We start from the raw sequence: 18,085 nt of genomic DNA, 5'->3' as shown, positions 1-18,085 counted from the left end.
TCAACACTGTATAAAATGTTTGTAGTCACTGTGATTAAACTTTGTTTTAACACATTGAATGACATATTCAAAGTATATATTATCTAATGATAAGAATGATAAGAACTAGGATATTACCCCCCCCCCCCTCCCCCTCCGACACTCATGAACGGCAATTCTACAATTATTTTTCCATTTCCTGACATTTGTAGTGATCTATAAATTTAACCTACAACCCATCTAGCAAAGGAATATAAAAACATCATAATAGCCCAAATAGAAGACAGAATCAACAAGAAACTAGAACTGTCCAATAGGGACAAATACCCCCCGCTGGGTTTTTCAGAGAAGATGCCAATTCAAAATAAAGTGCCACGCCACAGCATGATACGCCCGTCAAAAAATTACACAAATATCTTTAACAGTTTAGAGTGCAAGAAAATCACTTCAATGTTGATTCTAAGATTTCCATGATTTTTCCATTAAAAAAAAATATTTCTTTATCCATCCCCTGTGCTCTAGACATAATTATAACAAATATTACATAACTGGCAGATTTCTTTACTGTTTGTGTTAGACTGTCAAATGCCAGCCATCATAATAAACAATTTTAAATTAGTCTTAACAACTTAATCTATAGATGTCAAATTAATTTTGAAAAGAAAGGCTGGCCATCAAATGACATTTGCTATGACCAGCAGTTCTTCTGTCTAATCCCCAAAGACAGATAAGGCAGCCCTTGATCAGATAGCCTTCCTACATTGAACTCATTAATTAATCTTTGACTGGATGCTTGTCTACTCATTCCTCCCTAAATATTAATGGATCTGCACTTCTTATCCTAAAACACTTTTAAAACATATAAAATACATCTCCATGATTTCTTTTTAGATTTAATGCCAGACAGGTTTTATATTTAATTCATATGGTCAAGTAGGCATGCTGATTCAACCCCACCCCATAAAATTAGTTTTTAATTAATTAATATTATATAATATCAGATTATTAGTATATAATGCAATATCAAATAAATTTTAATTACTTTTTATCAAATTCATTTTAAAACTTAGCTAGCCACCAAGAGCTATTTTAAGGTATTCAATGTATAACGAATGGATTTTGACTGATTTTAAATAATATTAAACTAGTTAAAAAGCACACCGCTAGAAAACAATAAAAGTGAAATAAACCAAATTCATAAGACTTATAACATGTAAGGAGACGGTCATTTTGCACATTTACAGTTTTTGAAGAGTTATCTGCCCTTGATGAAAAGAAGAAAATTTTTGATTTCACAAAATTTCTGTGGTTATATAATATTTTTTATTTTATATTTTAATAAAGAGGGAGTTTATACATATTTTCACCAATAGATTTCTTTGAAATTCAAATTACTTTTTACAATATCTTATAAAAACATACACTGCCCATAGACTTCAATGATAATTCAAAGTGATATTAATTGGACAATAATCAAAATTTTGTAAATTCCTTTGGTGGAGCATTTTCATTTGATAACATCTTCAAATTGCTACCATGATTAAAAATATCGGACAATTAATTTATTAAGTAAAAAATATGATCGTTATACATTGAATAACTTAATCTAACAGCTAGGCTGGCTGTCCATTTGCCCAATACCCAAGGGATAACACCAAACTTCCTCACACTAAACCTATTAATTTCTCTCTAATTTGACATGCAACTTTCTGCTATCAAAATTCTTCCTGACCAGTGCTTGATAATTATGCCCATGGGACAATATGAATTCCTCTCATTAAACACTGAAATATTTGTTTAAGATTGCTGTAAAGTATATGATGAAAAAATAAGTTTTTACTTGATTTAATACTTTTTAATAAGGATACAACTCTATTTTTTACATTTTTAGGAATATGAAATTTAAAATTTAAAAAACTTAAATTTTTTAAAAAATTCAAGGTCACAGTGACCTTGAAATAGGTCGCGACACACCTTCTACCTAAGATGTCAAGATACTTTTGCCAAGTTTGATAGCTCTAGGTCTAATAGTTTTCTAGTTATGAGCCGGACAGGATTTTTCCATATTTGGCCATAGCATCTTTATTAAAGGTCAGAGTGACCTACTTTTGGTGCGAGACACACCGTCTACCCAAGAAGTATCAGTTGACAAAGTTTGATAATCCTAGGTCTAATAGTATTGAAGTTATGAGCCGGACACAAATGGACAGACGGATAGACTGACATGAAGCCTATAACATAATACGTCCCGTCTTAAGATGGGCGTATAAATACTTTATGGATCTAGAGATGTTCACAATTTACTTAAAAAAATTGCAGTGAAATATAATTGCTCATCATGTTTCTAAATGAATGAAATGGAAGTGCAACCAAATGAAACATCAATACTAATACATTGTAATTCCATTGTAACATTTTTTTTTTTATTTTTTTCATTTAATTTTTCTTTATTACTGCATTAAAAAAATATATTGCAATTATGTGTTATGTCACTCTGCAAACTGATTGTTGAAAAAAAAACCATTATACAAAATCAAATTAATCTATATATATCAATTTGAAATACATTTTGAAAATAAAGAATTGGTCATCCAGTAATGAAGTGTTTTGACAGACAATAAATTACAATTAAGAGAATAAGAGAAGAGAGATCTTTAATTCTTGTGCCTTATTCCCTGAAGATTTGATAACACACACACACTTGATAAGAAATATCCCTTAACAACTTCCAGCACCAAACTCATTAATTTATCTTTACCTGGATGCATGTCCAGTCATTATTCCCAAGAGACAAATGAAATTGCATTATCTTATGTGCAATGTAAAAACTGTTTTTAACACTTTATGTTTCTTTTAAGTTTTTATGAGTAGTTTTAAGCTGTAGTTCACGTTTTTGTACAGATATTCTAGATTCTATTCCTCAAACCTTATACATGAGCCCAAAATGAACAAGTCAATTAAAATTTAAAAAAAACCTGTAAAATGCAGAAAAATGAACAAAAAGAGTTGAAAATTCCAGGTGCACAACTACATATGGTGAATAATAATTGTGCAAATTTTCAGATTAATCCTTGCAATAATTTCTGAGAAACGGTGCAAACAAAACCACAAAATAAAAATGAAAAAACACCTGTAAAATTCAAAATAATAATCCAATCAAGATGAAAAATATCAGGTGCACAACTTCATATGGTGAATAATATGTGTACAAATTTTCAGACAAATCCTTCCAATAGTTTCTGAGTAATGGTCCGGACAAAATCTCGTCTACAGACAGACGGACAGACGGACGGACGGACAGACGGACATGGTGATTCCAATATACCCCCCCCCCCTAAACTTCGTTTGCGGGGGGTATAATGAGAGTTAGTTAACCGTGTTTACAAATCATTATATTGTCTGTACTAATTCAGGAGTTGTTTGTCACAGACAACAAAGTTAACAACGATGTACACATTTAAATAACTCTAACATGTCTAATTATAAATCTAATATGAAAATCAAATCATTATTAATTTGACAACTTATCAATTAATATCCTTTTTTTTAAAAACATTTCTTGTTACATAACACAAGTTAGAATTTAATTAACCATGTAATGTATTTTTACTTAAAAGTTATCACTATGATAATTTCTGGTTAATGTCTTGTAATTACACATAAAACAATGACTATACTATATCATACACACTAAACATTGTAAACAAACATTATACTTCAGTATAACTTACCAGTCAGATTATCCCAATCATAGATAAGTCTGTAGATGTTCACTGTGTTGTATGATCCTACCCAGACAGAGCGGGTGTTGTCATCATAACTCAGGCTCCATGGTCTGTCTATCCCGTGTTGTACTGTAACTATCTCTGTCAGATAGTTACCGTCTCTATCAATGATATGTATTGTGTTGGTGATAAAATCACACAGCAGGATGTGTGACAGCGCGTCAGTACAGATTCCACCTGGTTCTAGTCCTGATCCTGATGGAGGTCCTGTGTAGGTAAACCGATGTCTCCCTCTTCTGTCTGTCACCACTACACCACTCCATGAGTCAGACACAATAACATCTCCATTGCGGTTCTCTGTGATGTAGTCAGGATAACTATACAGTTCCTGACCTGTGTTGTCGTGCTGTATGGTCTGTATGTGTTCTCCTGTGTTGGAGTAACGGTTTACCTTGCCTGCCCATGTATCAGTATATCTACGTATCCCGACCAGTAGGTCTCCAGTGGAGGGGGAGCTGTAGACACACTCTCGTCTCCATGGTGATGTGTATGGTATCAGTGTCGTCTTTACTTTATTTGTAGACAGTTTTATGATGTTATATTCACTGTCTATATAAATCAATTCATTATCACTAGTCACAGTATGTACTCCATAACCATATTGATATAAACCTGTCACTTGATCTAGTGTGTCTCCTGTCGTGTTAGTTAAGATGAGATTGCCTTCACCATCACTGATCCAGACCCGGTCTGTTGACACATGGGTAATGTGATTACACCCACTAACCCCAGACACTGTGACAGATTTCTGTAACACGTATTTATACATCACACCAGACTTCTATTTCTGTTTCCTGTGACTTTATAATCCTGTGTGGATTTCAGTCAGGGAGATCTCTCTGTAAATTACAACATTGTTCTAGAATTATCTACATCAGGAACACATCTCTGTTTATAAATAACAAATGTACTCATTGTAAAATGTTTTGGTTGTAAGAACTTAATATATGTTTATTTATTTTGGTTGTAAATATTATACTGTGTTAAACAATTTTAAATTAGATTTACCAGATAAACATAAATACCTTGACTCTGGCTTCTCAATGCTTTGTCTCCATTCATAGCAGCCTCCAAGTGTTCTCAATTAAACCTGTCTAACAAAGCAATATTTATAATTAAAACACATATAAATTGTGCCATACTGGAAAACAGTTCAGATTCTTACAGATGTTACCATGAAATCATTTAAAACATGACATTCAATAACATTGTATTTACAATTCAGTCTGTAAACTTTATAATTTACAGAAGAAAAATCATGATAAAAACTGCATACTTACCATTACTAATTCATATTTATTACAATAAAGTGTTAGAAAGAAAAGTTCTACAGTAACTATGAGACTCTATAGATAGGTATGATTACTGTGTATTTTAACACAGTTATAACAAGAGGCCCATGGGCCACATCGCTCACCTGAGCACACTGGCTAAGATTGATAGATTGTATACTGTTTAACATCCCTCTCCAGATTTTGGCCTATGCTCGGCACTAACGGCCTTTGAGCAGGGAGGGATCTTTATCGTGCCACACCTGCTGTGACACGGGGCCTCGGTTTATATGGTCTCATCCGAAGGACCGCCCCATTTATTCGCCTTTTACGACAAGCAAGGGGTACTGAGGACCTATTCTAACCCGGATTCCCATGGGACTCACTGGCTAAGAAAGAAAAGTTTGTTTTTTTTCACTGGCTAAGAAAGAAAAGTTTTTTTTTTTTTCACTGGCTAAGAAATAAAAGCAGAAATCACTACAGTATTGAGTAGTTTAGATGGGGGGGATCTAAAATTTTAAACTACCAACTACCTAGATAGAATGTTCTATCGTTAAAATGATATTGTCCTACGGACCCGGTTAAACGATAGAATTCGTTCCGTGTATTCGTAATGTAGCAGAAAGAAACATGGGCGATAGTGCATTTACTAGGAACAATCTAGAGAGTTCCGAATGTAAACATTTGAATGGAGAGAAAAACGTTGAAAAAATTAATTGGATTTACGTATTTATATGGATTATTTTTTGGGATAAAAGGCATAAGCAATCTCAACAAGGTTTGTTTGATTATTTTGGTAGTTATTCCCAGTGCAAATCATTTTATATTTCTTCAAAATCGTTTCGGAGCGGATCCGCTCCGATTTCCTACGTTGCAAGTATATGGGACGTATTATAACTGTGGTGAGGGCCTGTACCGAGACACAGTTAGATTATTCTAACTACCAACTACCTGATGATGCTTCCATACAACAAATACCATTACTGTTTTTGAGCAGATGATTTTCCCTATTTATTCATTTGACCCCCTCCCTCCCATTGTAAATTATTGTAAATTGTACTTATAAATTTCCAATTGTGGCCCACCCTACCTACCCCCTACTTCACATACATGACTTAGTTATTAGGCATTAGTTAAACCTGTCAAAATGGTGATTTCTTCCTCTTCTTTAGCTTTACATAGTTAAACAGCACATCCTGGGAGACCTGTCAAAACAAACTCAGTATAATGAGTAAATATTTCTGTATAGCTTCAGTGTTTTAAAAGACTAAATAAATGTTATTGTAATAGTATATTTTAGATTATTCATGTAAATGTAGACCCAAATTTTGTCAAGTCTTTAAAATACCAACCCGTTATATTAAACAAGAGGCCAATTGGCGACATCGCTCACCTGAGCACTATGGCTAGGAAAAAATACAAATTGGTTTATTATTGAAAAGTTTAAACCCGAAAGTAATTGAAGTAGTCCCATGACCAATCATTGCTTTGCTATTCTTGAGAAGATAAGAATTTTCCTATATATTTCTATGTAAAACTTTGGTCGACCATTGTGGCCCTTCCCTACCTCCCGGGGGTCATAATTTGAACAAACTTGTATCTGCACAACCTGAGGATGCTTCCATATGAATATGATCAATTATGGCCTTGCTATTTTTAGAAGAAAATTTTTAAAGAATTTTCGTACATATTTCTATGTAAAACTTTGGTCGACCATTGTGGATCTTCCCTGACCCCGGGGGTCAAAATTTGAAGGAAATGGAATCTACACTACCTGAGGATGCTTTCAATTAAATATGATGAATTATGGCGTTGTCATTCTTGAGAAGAAGATTTTTTAAAAATTTTCCTTTAAATTTCTTTGTAAAACTTTGGTCGGCCAATTTGGCCCCGCCCTACCTCCAGGGGTCATGATTTGAACTTGAATCTACACTACCTGAGGATGCTTCAACATGAGTTTCATCTTTCCTGGCCCAAGGGTTTTGGAGAAGAAGATTTTTAAAAGATGCAATTAACTTTTTGCTAATTCATAATTATCTCCCCTTGGAAGAGAGCTTGGCCTTTCATTTGAACAAATTTCAATCCCCTTCATCAAAGGATACTGTGTGCCATGTTTGCTTGAAATTGGCCCAGTGGTTCTTCAGAAGAAGTCGAAAATATGAAAAGTTTACAGACAGACAACAGGTGATCAGAATAACTCACTTGATATTTCAGCTCAGGTGAGCTAAACAAGAGGCCCATGGGCCACATCGCTCACCTGAGAAGCTCTGACAATTCTGTACTTTACTAGATTTACCCCTTGTAATACATATTGTGACCTCACCCTACCCCACTGATCATAATTTAGACAATTTGAAATCTACACTACCCCAGGATGCTTTCATATATAAGTTTCAGCTTTTCTGGTCCCCGCCCAATCCCCAGGGGTCATGATTTGAACAATTTAGAATCTACACTACCCCAGGATGCTTCAATATAAGTTTCAGCTTTTCAGGCACAATGGTTCTTGAGAAAAAGATTTTCAAAGATTTTTCCTATATATTTCTATGTAAAACTTTGATTCCCAATTGTGGCCCCGCCCAATCCCCGGGGGTTATGATTTGAACAATTTAGAATCTACACTACTCCAGGATGTTTCCACATAAGTTTCAGCTTTTCTGGCACAGTGGTTCTTGAGAAGAAGATTTTCAAAGATTTTTCCTATATATTTCTATGTAAAATTTTGATTCCCCATTGTGGCCCCGCCCAATCCCCAGGGGTCAAGATTTTGACAATTTAGAATCTACACTTTCCAAGGATGCTTCCATATAAGTTTCAGGTACAGTGGTTCTTGAGAAGAAGATTTTGAAAGATGTTTCCTATATATTTCTATGTAAAATTTTGATTCCCCATTGTGGCCCCGCCCAACCCCCGGGGGACATGATTTGAACAATTTAGAATCTACACTTTTCCAGGATGTTTCCATATAAGTTTCAGCTTTTCAGGCACAGTGGTTCTTGAGAAGAAAATTTTCCAAGAATTTTCCTTTATATTTCTATGTAAAACTTTGATTCCCCATTGTGGCCCCGCCCAATCCCCGGGGGTTATGATTTGAATAATTTAGAATCTACACTATCCAAGGATGCTTCCACAAAAGTTTCAGCTTTCCTGGCACAGTGGTTCTTGAGAAGAAGATTTTCAAAGATTTTTCCTTTATATTTCTATGTAAAATTTTGATTCCCCATTGTGGCCCCGCCCAATCCCCAGGGGTCATGATTTGAACAATTTAGAATCTACACTACCCCAGAATAATTCCACGTAAGTTTCAGCTTTTCTGGCCCAGTGATTCTTGAGAAGAAGATTTTTTAATGACCCCACCCAATTTTTGTCTTTTCTTGATTATCTCCCCTTGCGAGGGGATAAGTCCCTTCATTTTAACAATTTAAATTTCCCTTCACCCAAGGATGCTTTGTACCAAGTTTGGTCAAAATTGGCCCAGTGGTTTTTGAGAAGAAGTCGAAAATGTGAAAAGTTTACGGACGGACGGACGGACAGACAGACGGACAGACGGACGGACACACATTTGGTTATATATTGGGTACATCAAGTCCAAGTCCTATTGGATACTGCTTATTGGATACAAAAAAAGTGTATACACGAGAGAGCATTATTTGGGTAGTTACTGTTCAAATCTTATTGGATATTAATTCTCGTGTCCGTATTTTATTGGATTTTTTCTTATTGTTTTTTATTCATTTCAAATTTATTATATATTTAATATTTGCTGGTAAATTCAGACAGGACTGAAAACCTTTGGTTTTGAACTCATATTTTTGTCAATTTCTGTGATATAGCTCTTTTATTGTAACACCTAACTAATCTGTTCTTAGCAATAGGGATATACACCTGTATATTTCAAAATATCTAATATTAAAATATATGAATACCTAAGTGCAAGAAAACTGAATTGTGAAAACACAACTCAACACATCTCAGACTCTGTTCAACCTTTCTTGAATAACAAAATTAAGTATTTAAGGAGAACACTTTTTGAGTCATGACCAGTTAATAATAAGCAAATGCCCATTACATGTTGGACAGAATGAAGGTATCCAACAGGCATTGGACAGGTGTCCAATACCTGTTGGGTTGTATTTTGACGAAGGGATTAAACTACCCAAGAACAATTGAACATGTGTACATTGTCCAATTCTATTTGGGTTTCTTGAATCTCCTCATCAAAATACAACCCAACAGGTAATGGACACTTGTCCAACTCCTCTTGGATATCTACATCCCACCCAACAGGTAATGGACACTTGTCCAATTCTTCTTGGGTTTCTTGAATTGTTTCATCAGAATACCACCCAACAGGTAATGGACATCTGTCCATCTCCTCTTGGATATCTACATCCCACCCAACAGGCAATGGACACTTGTCTAAATCTTGGGTTTCTTGAATTGCATCATCAAAATACAACCCAACAGGTAATGGACACCTGTCCAACTCCTCTTGGATATCTACATCCCACCCAACAGGTAATGGACACTTGTCCAATTCTTCTTGGGTTTCTTGAATTGTTTCATCAGAATTTACCACCCGACAGGTAATGGACACCTGTCCAACTCCTCTTGGATGTCTACATCCCACCCAACAGGTAATGGACGCTTGTCCAATTCTTCTTGGGTTTTTTGAATTGTTTCATCAGAATACCACCCAACAGGTAATGGACATCTGTCCAACTCCTCTTGGATATCTACATCCCACCCAACATGCAATGGACACTTGTCTAATTCTTGGATTTCTTGAATTACATCATCAACATACCACCCAACAGGTAATGGACACCTGTCCTAATCCTCTTGGATATCTACATCCCACCCAACAGGTAATGGACACTTGTCCAATTCTTCTTGGGTTTCTTGAATTATTTCATCAGAATAGCATCCAACAGGTAATGGACATCCGTCCAACTCCTCTTGGATATCTACATCCCACCCAACAAGCAATGGACACTTGTCTAATTCTTGGGTTTCTTGAGAATCTCCTCATTAGAATACTACCCAACGTGTACCCAACATGTAATGGACACCTGTCCAATTCCTCTTGGATATCTTCATCCCTTCAATAGTATATAAACTAAAAGGTATTGGACATTCTTCTTGGCTTACTCAATTTTTTTTCATAAGAAAGAAAACCCAATAGGTATTGGACATTGGTTCAACTCTTCTTGGATATTACATCCCAACATTAGAATAAAACGCAACAAGTGATGTTAACCTGTCCAATTCTTCTTGGGTTACTTAAACCCTTCATTAAAATTGTCAAATTTGTCTTGGATATTTATACTCTTGCATTAGATTGCAAACCCAATAAGTATGACATTTACCTTCCCTAGCTGAATTCAAATTTATCTGCATAAGCATACATAAGTCCAAAACATATTTAATACTTTAATTCTAATATTCCACATCTCATTCAGTGTACACTTTACAAATGATAGGAAATATATAAGCACTTTGTGCCTAAACTATTTGGCTTTTAAAGAATTTTATAACCATGTTTGCAAAATTTAAATTTAAATATTGGAATTTGGAGCAAGTCATTACAGGTAGAGCAAGATGCCGAAAACCATATTGATAAAAAAAGCACACCCTTGATAAAATATTTGCCTTCAGTTGCTAAGATTGTGTTGTATTATATGGATAATTTCTATAATCCTGTTTATTACAGATACATGTACAATGCATATTTTCCCTGTAATAATAAAAATACTTCTGAGATGTAAAAGAATGGATTAAATAGATGTTAAAAGATATTACATTATATCATTAATCTGGTTTGGAAATCACAAACTTAGTTTTGAAGCCAAATAAAACAGTGTCGCACCAGAAAACTCAGTTACAAGTACAATGAATGAATTCCTTGTACCAAAACTTTAAAATAATTGATGCACTATGTCCAAATCTTTTCGACAAATCGGGATAAAGATATTAAATCAAATCATCACTGTTATAAGTCTTAGAGCTAGAGAAAAGTCATTACATGCCCAAATTTTACATGTAAGACTTTGATCCTATATTTCAATAAATGTCAAAATGGTTTTATTCTTGTTTCTGTTCAATACTTTCTTCCTCAGGGTCTCTCATGGCCTATACTGTATGATACATCCACTGACCCTGCTCTTTTATATTGCCATATGTTTATCCAGAAGCAGTGGTTATGCTCAGGCAATCTTTGAAATATTCCTCATTTCATGCATCTCATTCAGTTCTGCCTCTGTCCATTTTATTCATTCTGCAATTAGATAAAGGCATTTCTTTGCCGTATATAACATGCTTTTCTTGACAACAGCAAGATCACCCTTTATGTTGACTAAACCCAACCAAGAAGTAGAAGTATATTTCTTATTCAGAAATATGGATTAATAAATAAAATGGATGAAAAAACTAAATTCTATCAACTCTTTTTTTTCTTCTATGTTTAATTGCATCTTCATCCTACCCCCATCCGCCACAATTTTTTTCAAAATGGAATCATCATTCAACACACAAAACGATGTTCCATATTAATTAGACAGTATGTTAGTTTCTGATTGTTAAGAAGGAGATTTTAAAATATTTTAAACTTATTCCTTGCAATTTTTAGACTTCTAATGTAACATTATCAGTACATTAGGGGTACATAATCTTCAAAAACATCTCTAAAATTAATGATAAAGCTTTTACATTAGTATTGTTTTTAGCCCAATGGTTCTGCTCAGAGGATTTAAAATTGACCCAAACTGCTTTGAAATTATATTGACAGGGACAGAGATACACTTGACACTCCATCCCTGGGGTATGCTTTGCACAAAATCTAATTAAAATTGACTAAGCTGGATAGAAGTTGAAAATATGAAAAGTTACAGTCAAACAGATTATGAATAACTTTCAGCACATCAGACATGAAGTAGTGATCCTTAAATTAATTACACCTACAAGATGAGGCTGTTTTATTCCTTTGAAGTGATATCTAGACTAAGTATTGTTTCTTTTTCTGTATGCCACCTCTATCAGAACAAAATGTTATACATGTATAACATAACCTATGACCGTATAGTACCCCAGTATTTACTTTACAATTAATTAAGTTCTGGAACCAACCCTCAGATGCCCTTAAAACAAATGATTCAAAACTGGCAAAGGTAAAGGGCATCTGAAGAATTTAATTAAAAATAAAATGATATTACAAACAAGCAAACAGTGTGCATGAAAATGTTGGCAAACACTAGAAAAAATACTAAGGTACTTTCTCAAACTTAAACACCCAATTTTATGTTAACGCCCCCAAAATCTACCTGATTCAAGATCAATAATTTACCGCCTGTCAATCATTAAAAAAACAATAGCTTCTGATTTGATTGACAGGTCAGCTACCCGTGCCAACTGATAGTCTGAGTTTGTGTCCTTTGAAAACGATTGCCTGGTCACGCATTAAACACTTTTATGTAGCCGCCTTGTATACACGGGGGTTAAAAAAAGAGTCTTGGTAAAATTTTATTTTAAAAACAATTGAGAGTAGATAATTAAAACATGACTTCATAAAATATTTGCTTTTAATCTCAACGGCTATATTGTATTTTAGGCGATATGTCGTCCAAGATATCTGCTCTGTAGAATTTAGACCAGTCCGTGCACAGAAACGCTAATTGCCGATTAAAATTGCAATATGATAAATAAGAAAAGATATTTAGCACAAACGGCACGGATAAAAAAAATCATTTATCCTATGTTTTATCTACGTATATATGAATACAATCTATACCATGTTCTGTTGTAAAGTTCTGAAATGAAAACAGCTAGGAGTTTCGAGATTGTAACTTTTAGTTCGAATTTCCTTACATCTGTCAATACCCAATATTCGAAATTAAAAAGTGAATATATACAGCCAAAGATCAATTCTTAAAAGTATAAAAGAAATCTTGCAAACAATAAAAAAAATTAAACACACGAACACCCGGAAATAGGGAATATTTTTGACACTATTGTTGATCAGAACGTAGGCAATATTCCTATCGTGGTACGGGACATAGTATATGTTCACACGACGGATAGGCCTACCTATGAATGGAATATTTTTTTTTTTTTTAAATTTTGATATTTACACAAGTTTAATTAAAAAAGATATGTTTACTTTGTATTTCTACACTGTGTTCTTTTCTTTAATTTGTCATTTTTTTTTTAAATATAAAAACGATATTTCTGTATATAATTTTTTTCTTCATTATATATCACTGAAAGTATTTTTTTTTTAATTTATTGAAATATTTCAATTATTTCAAGTAGTTTCACTCAAATTTAGACACGAAACACGGAATATTGACCCTGATCACCAGACACAGACTTCATGTGTAATGCTACGTGTATATAGATTTTTGACATCTTGGGTATTGGGGGTCTCCAGGTAAATAACACCACTATTACTAAGACCACTCCCCCTCCTCAGGTAACCGTACGGTAAAAAAATTGGGTCTTTAACATGAATACTAAAGAGGTTTTATGTAGCTGTATTGCACATACCAAAAGCATTCCTGTAGTTAAAGGTTGGTTGCCTAGTAATTATGTAGCATGTACAAGTTTTTCCCTCTATCTCTTCTAATTTAAAAAGCGAAAATGTCTCTAAAATTTTATGGTTGGCATGAAGTATTCCTGTTCATTTTACTGATTACTTACAATTGTCCTATTTCTGAGGGTCATCTTCTGATGAGAGTGTTGTCTGCTACGTTCCCAATTGAAGTTCCTGTTTGACCTGTTACATATTGAAATCTACTCTTATCAAAAAAATCTAAACCAATTTATTGTTACATAATACTTAGGAAAATATTTATGTAATATCAATGGAAAAAAGGAATCATTATCTCCAGTTATCCTAAAATCACAAGTAAGCATTAATCATATAAATTCATATACGTAAACCTATTAGCTTTTTGTGCCATTAAATCATAGTCATCGCTGTGCAATAAAGGAAATCAAGTACTAATCCATAGCTTGGTGGCAATAAAGTTACTATCCCCGAGTAAAAAGTGACAAGCCCAAATATAGAGGCAAAAATTAAAAAGTAACATTGAAAAAAGTTTTTTCTGAAAAAAGTCAGGGTATTAACTACAGATGATTCTTTTTAAAATTAAAGTTTAATTTAATTTTTGCTAGTAAAATTTAATCATATATAAATTAATGATTTTAAAAAAATGAAAAAAAAAATTTAAATATTCCTTTTCTGGTCATTCACTTTAGTCTAGTTCGTCTAATTAAATCGAAGCAAAAATCATTCTGTTTTCATCTTGAATCATTTAAAGCCATATATGGCGTATGTACAATGAAAATTATTAGACTAAAACTATAAGAACTTATTATTTGTATCATTACTTTATATAAACATGATAAAGATAGAAATTTTCCATAAATTACAAAATCTAAGTCAATTGCGTTATAAAGATATCAAAATTTAATTTAGATTCTCGGAATTTTCTCCGACTTGGAAGAAAATACAAAAGATTTAAATAACACATTACAGAGAAGATAAAATCGTATTATTAGATAAAACGAGGCGTTCTCCGTGCTCCGAATTGTATGAAAAGCTTTAATTTAAATGTATTAACTATATTTCTTTACTTAATTTTTTATATTTCAAAAATATATTTTTTGATCAGTTACGCTATATATGGCTTTAAAAAAGCTACATAATTGCATGACACTTATCATTGAGCTGATTGAGTGGTAGTAAATAATTGAATAATGAAATATCTGTGAGGCATATATGTACAAGCAAATATTGCTAATTTGCTATATTAAACAAAGGAATTCAAATTAGGAAATAAAAGATCGTTTTTAAGTAAATCAGTCTTGTAGTACTGTAAAATTGATGCAGTTGTGGAGATTTATGGATATTATGAGCATGCTGTCTGGAATATTTCCATATTAGGGAATTTCATAGCAAAAAAGAGTGAAAATACCGGTGGTGCTTTTCATGTACTACATGTGTATTTTAAAATTCCTAATAGCCCAAGGGGATTCCTCAGTGCAGAAAACCACTAGCCCCATCCTCAAAAATGGAAACCCCGGGTGTAGCGCGATGCTAATTACACACTCATCATCATGTGAAATAGTTATAGTAGCCCTATATCAATTTCATTCTTCTTTTAAATTAATTAAAACAAATGACAAACACAATAATTTTTAAAAAATCAAAATAAAGCAGACACTCAAAATCAAAGACAGAAAGAAGCACTGTTTTGACTAAGAGTTTTTCAGTAATACAATGAATCTCTTAAGTTACATATCAGATGAGATAAACTTACAAACAATAATTTAGTTGTTGTCAATTATCCCATTTATCATCATCTCGGCTTATTTTGCGATTGTAATACTGTCTACATGAACCGATAATTTACAGCTGATTTATGAACACACGATTGTTAAAATTTTCATTTCCCTTTCCAATATACATTGTCAGAACAAACTTAGTTGGTTATGATATAAAATTAAATAATAAACACTTTCGATTTCTTAAAGATTATCTAACAATATACGATCATATACTAAATACTTCTCGCCCTCGAGAGAGTTAAACGACAGAGAAAATTCAAAATACAAACAAGTGCAACTTAGGATTAATTGTTCCGATATATCTATTTTAATTTTGTGCACAAAATTTTCAAAATTACATTAAAATCTATTTTCCTTAAACAAGAACCCAGCAATGGATAAATATTAATCGAATAAACTTACCTTTTCTCTTGTCAATCAGAAAATCTTGTTGACATTAAGTGTTTCTTAGTCGCCGTATTTTTTTTCCATGAAAACAAACGTTGTTATGATCAGGATCAACGGAAGTTGATTTTCGGAACTCTCGAGAATTTAGAGTTCCGAATGTAAAACTGAAACAACAAAACACGGTGTGTCCGTGAAAGCAATTTTTTTGGACACTTTTTTGGACAAATCGTCGTGTCCAAGTTTTGTTGGGTACTAACCTGCAAATACCCAATTAGGGTGTTTTAAGCATATTCAGCGACACTTCTTATTGGGTATACCCAATAAGCAAAAAGTACCCAATAAGTACAATCTTGGCATGAAAAATACCCAATAAATGCACTCTCGTAAACACGGACAGACGGACGGACGACGGACACAATGTGATCAGAAAAGCTCACTTGAGCCTTCGGCTCAGGTGAGCTAAAAACTAAATTTAGGCATTAGTTAAACCTGTTAAAATGGTGACTTCTTCCTCTTCTTTAGCTTTACATACTTCAACAGCACATCCTGGGAGACCTGTCAAAATCAACACAGTACAATGAGTAAATATTTCTGTATAGCTTCAATGTCTTGAAAACTAATGTTATTGTATGGTATATTTTAGATTACTCATGGAAATGTAGACCTGGATTTTGTCAAGTCTTTAAAATACCAACCCCTTATATCAAACAAGAGGCCCATGGGCCACATCGCTCACCTGAGACCTATGGCTAGGAAATAAAAGCAGAAATCACTCAGTATTGAGTAGTTTAGATGGGGGGATCTGAAATTTTAAACAACCAACTACCCGATGATGCTTCCATACAACAAATGCCATTTCTGTTTTTGAGGAGTTGATTTTTCCCTATTTATTCATTTGACCCCCCCCCTTCCCATTGTGGCCTAGCCCTAACCGTGATAGCCCTCATTTGAACCAGTATGACTTTGTACTACCTGAGGATATGCCTCCATATCTATATGATTAAACATTGCTTTTCTGTTCTTGGGAAAAAAATTCCTTGATATTTATAGATTTCCAATAGTGGCCCACCTTACCCACACCCTACTTCACATTCATGACTTGAACAAACTTGAATCAACACTACGCAAGGATGCTTACATAAAGATATGACCAATCATGGCTTTATTGTTCTTAAAAAGAAGAGTTTTAAAAAAATTGATTTTCCAATGTATTCATTCCTATGTAAAATTTTAATCATCAATTATGGCCTCGCCCTACCCCTGGGGATCTTGATTTGAACAAACTTGAATCTACACTACCTGAGGATGCTTCAACATGAGTTTCATCTTTCCTGGCCTAATGGTTTTGGAGAGGAAGATTTTTAAAAGATGCAATTAATTTTTCGCTAATTCATAATTATCTAACCTTGGAAGAGGGCTTGGCCTTTCATTTCAAAAATTTGAATCCCCCTTCATCCAAGGAAACTGTGTGCCAAGTTTGTTTGAAATTGGCCCAGTGGTTCTTGAAAAGAAGTCGAAAATATGAGAAGTTTACAGACAGACGGACGCCGGACAAAATGTGATCAGAAAAGCTCACTTGAGCCTTCGGCTCAGGTAAGCTAAAAAACCAAATTTAGGCATTAGTTAAACCTGTCAAAATGGTGATTTCTTCCTCTTCTTTAGCTTTACATACTTAAACAGCACACCCTGGGAGACCTGTCAAAATAAATACAGTACAATGAGTAAATATTTCTGTATAGCTTCAATGTCTTGAAAATTAATGTTATTGTATGGTATATTTTAGATTATTCATGAAAATGTAGACCTGAATTTTGTCAAGACTTTTAAATAACAAACCCTTAATATTAAACAAGAGGCCCATGGGCCACATCGCTCACCTGAGCACTATGGCTTAGGAAAAAATAGAAATTGGTTTATTAGTGAAAAGGTGAAATCCAAAAGTAGTCCCATAATCAATCATGGCTTTGCTATTCTTGAGAAGATGAGAATTTTCCTATCTATTTCTATGTAAAACTTTGGTCGGCCATTTTGGCCCCGCCCTACCTCCAGGGGTCTTGATTTGAACAAACTTGAATCTGCACAACCTGAGGATGCTACCATATAAATATGATGAATTATGGCTTTGTCATTCTTGAGAAGAAGATTTTTAAAGAATTTTCCTATATATTTCTATGTAAAACTTGGTCGGCCATTTTGGCCCCACCCTATCTCCGGGGTCATGATTTGAACAAACTTGAATCTACACTACCTTAGGATGTTTTAAATGAAGGGAAGTTTCATCTTTCCTGGCACAGTGGTTTTTAAGAAGTAGATTTT

At 33.7% G+C, this 18,085-nt stretch overlaps 1 protein-coding gene across 1 annotated transcript in view; it reads right to left on the bottom strand.

Annotated features, from left to right (window-relative positions):
* Positions 1-3,696: 3,696 nt before the first annotated feature.
* Positions 3,697-18,085, bottom strand: part of LOC134248991 (uncharacterized) — a 47,548-nt gene continuing 33,159 nt past the window's right edge. The window contains exons 3-6 of the mRNA XM_062731369.1: positions 16,259-16,324; positions 6,175-6,240; positions 4,790-4,858; positions 3,697-4,603 (exon numbers count right to left, since the gene is read on the bottom strand). Of these exons, the coding sequence (XP_062587353.1) occupies positions 3,697-4,533 (837 nt within the window). The 5' untranslated portion in view covers positions 4,534-4,603; positions 4,790-4,858; positions 6,175-6,240; positions 16,259-16,324. The remainder of the gene's footprint in view (positions 4,604-4,789; positions 4,859-6,174; positions 6,241-16,258; positions 16,325-18,085) is intronic.

This window comes from Saccostrea cucullata, unplaced genomic scaffold (genome assembly GCF_032062105.1).
Source record: "Saccostrea cucullata isolate Sc308-1 unplaced genomic scaffold, CSIRO_AGI_Scuc_v1 ctg1791, whole genome shotgun sequence".
Lineage (NCBI taxonomy): Eukaryota > Metazoa > Mollusca > Bivalvia > Ostreida > Ostreidae > Saccostrea > Saccostrea cuccullata.
This window is presented reverse-complemented; position numbering and strand designations above follow the sequence as displayed.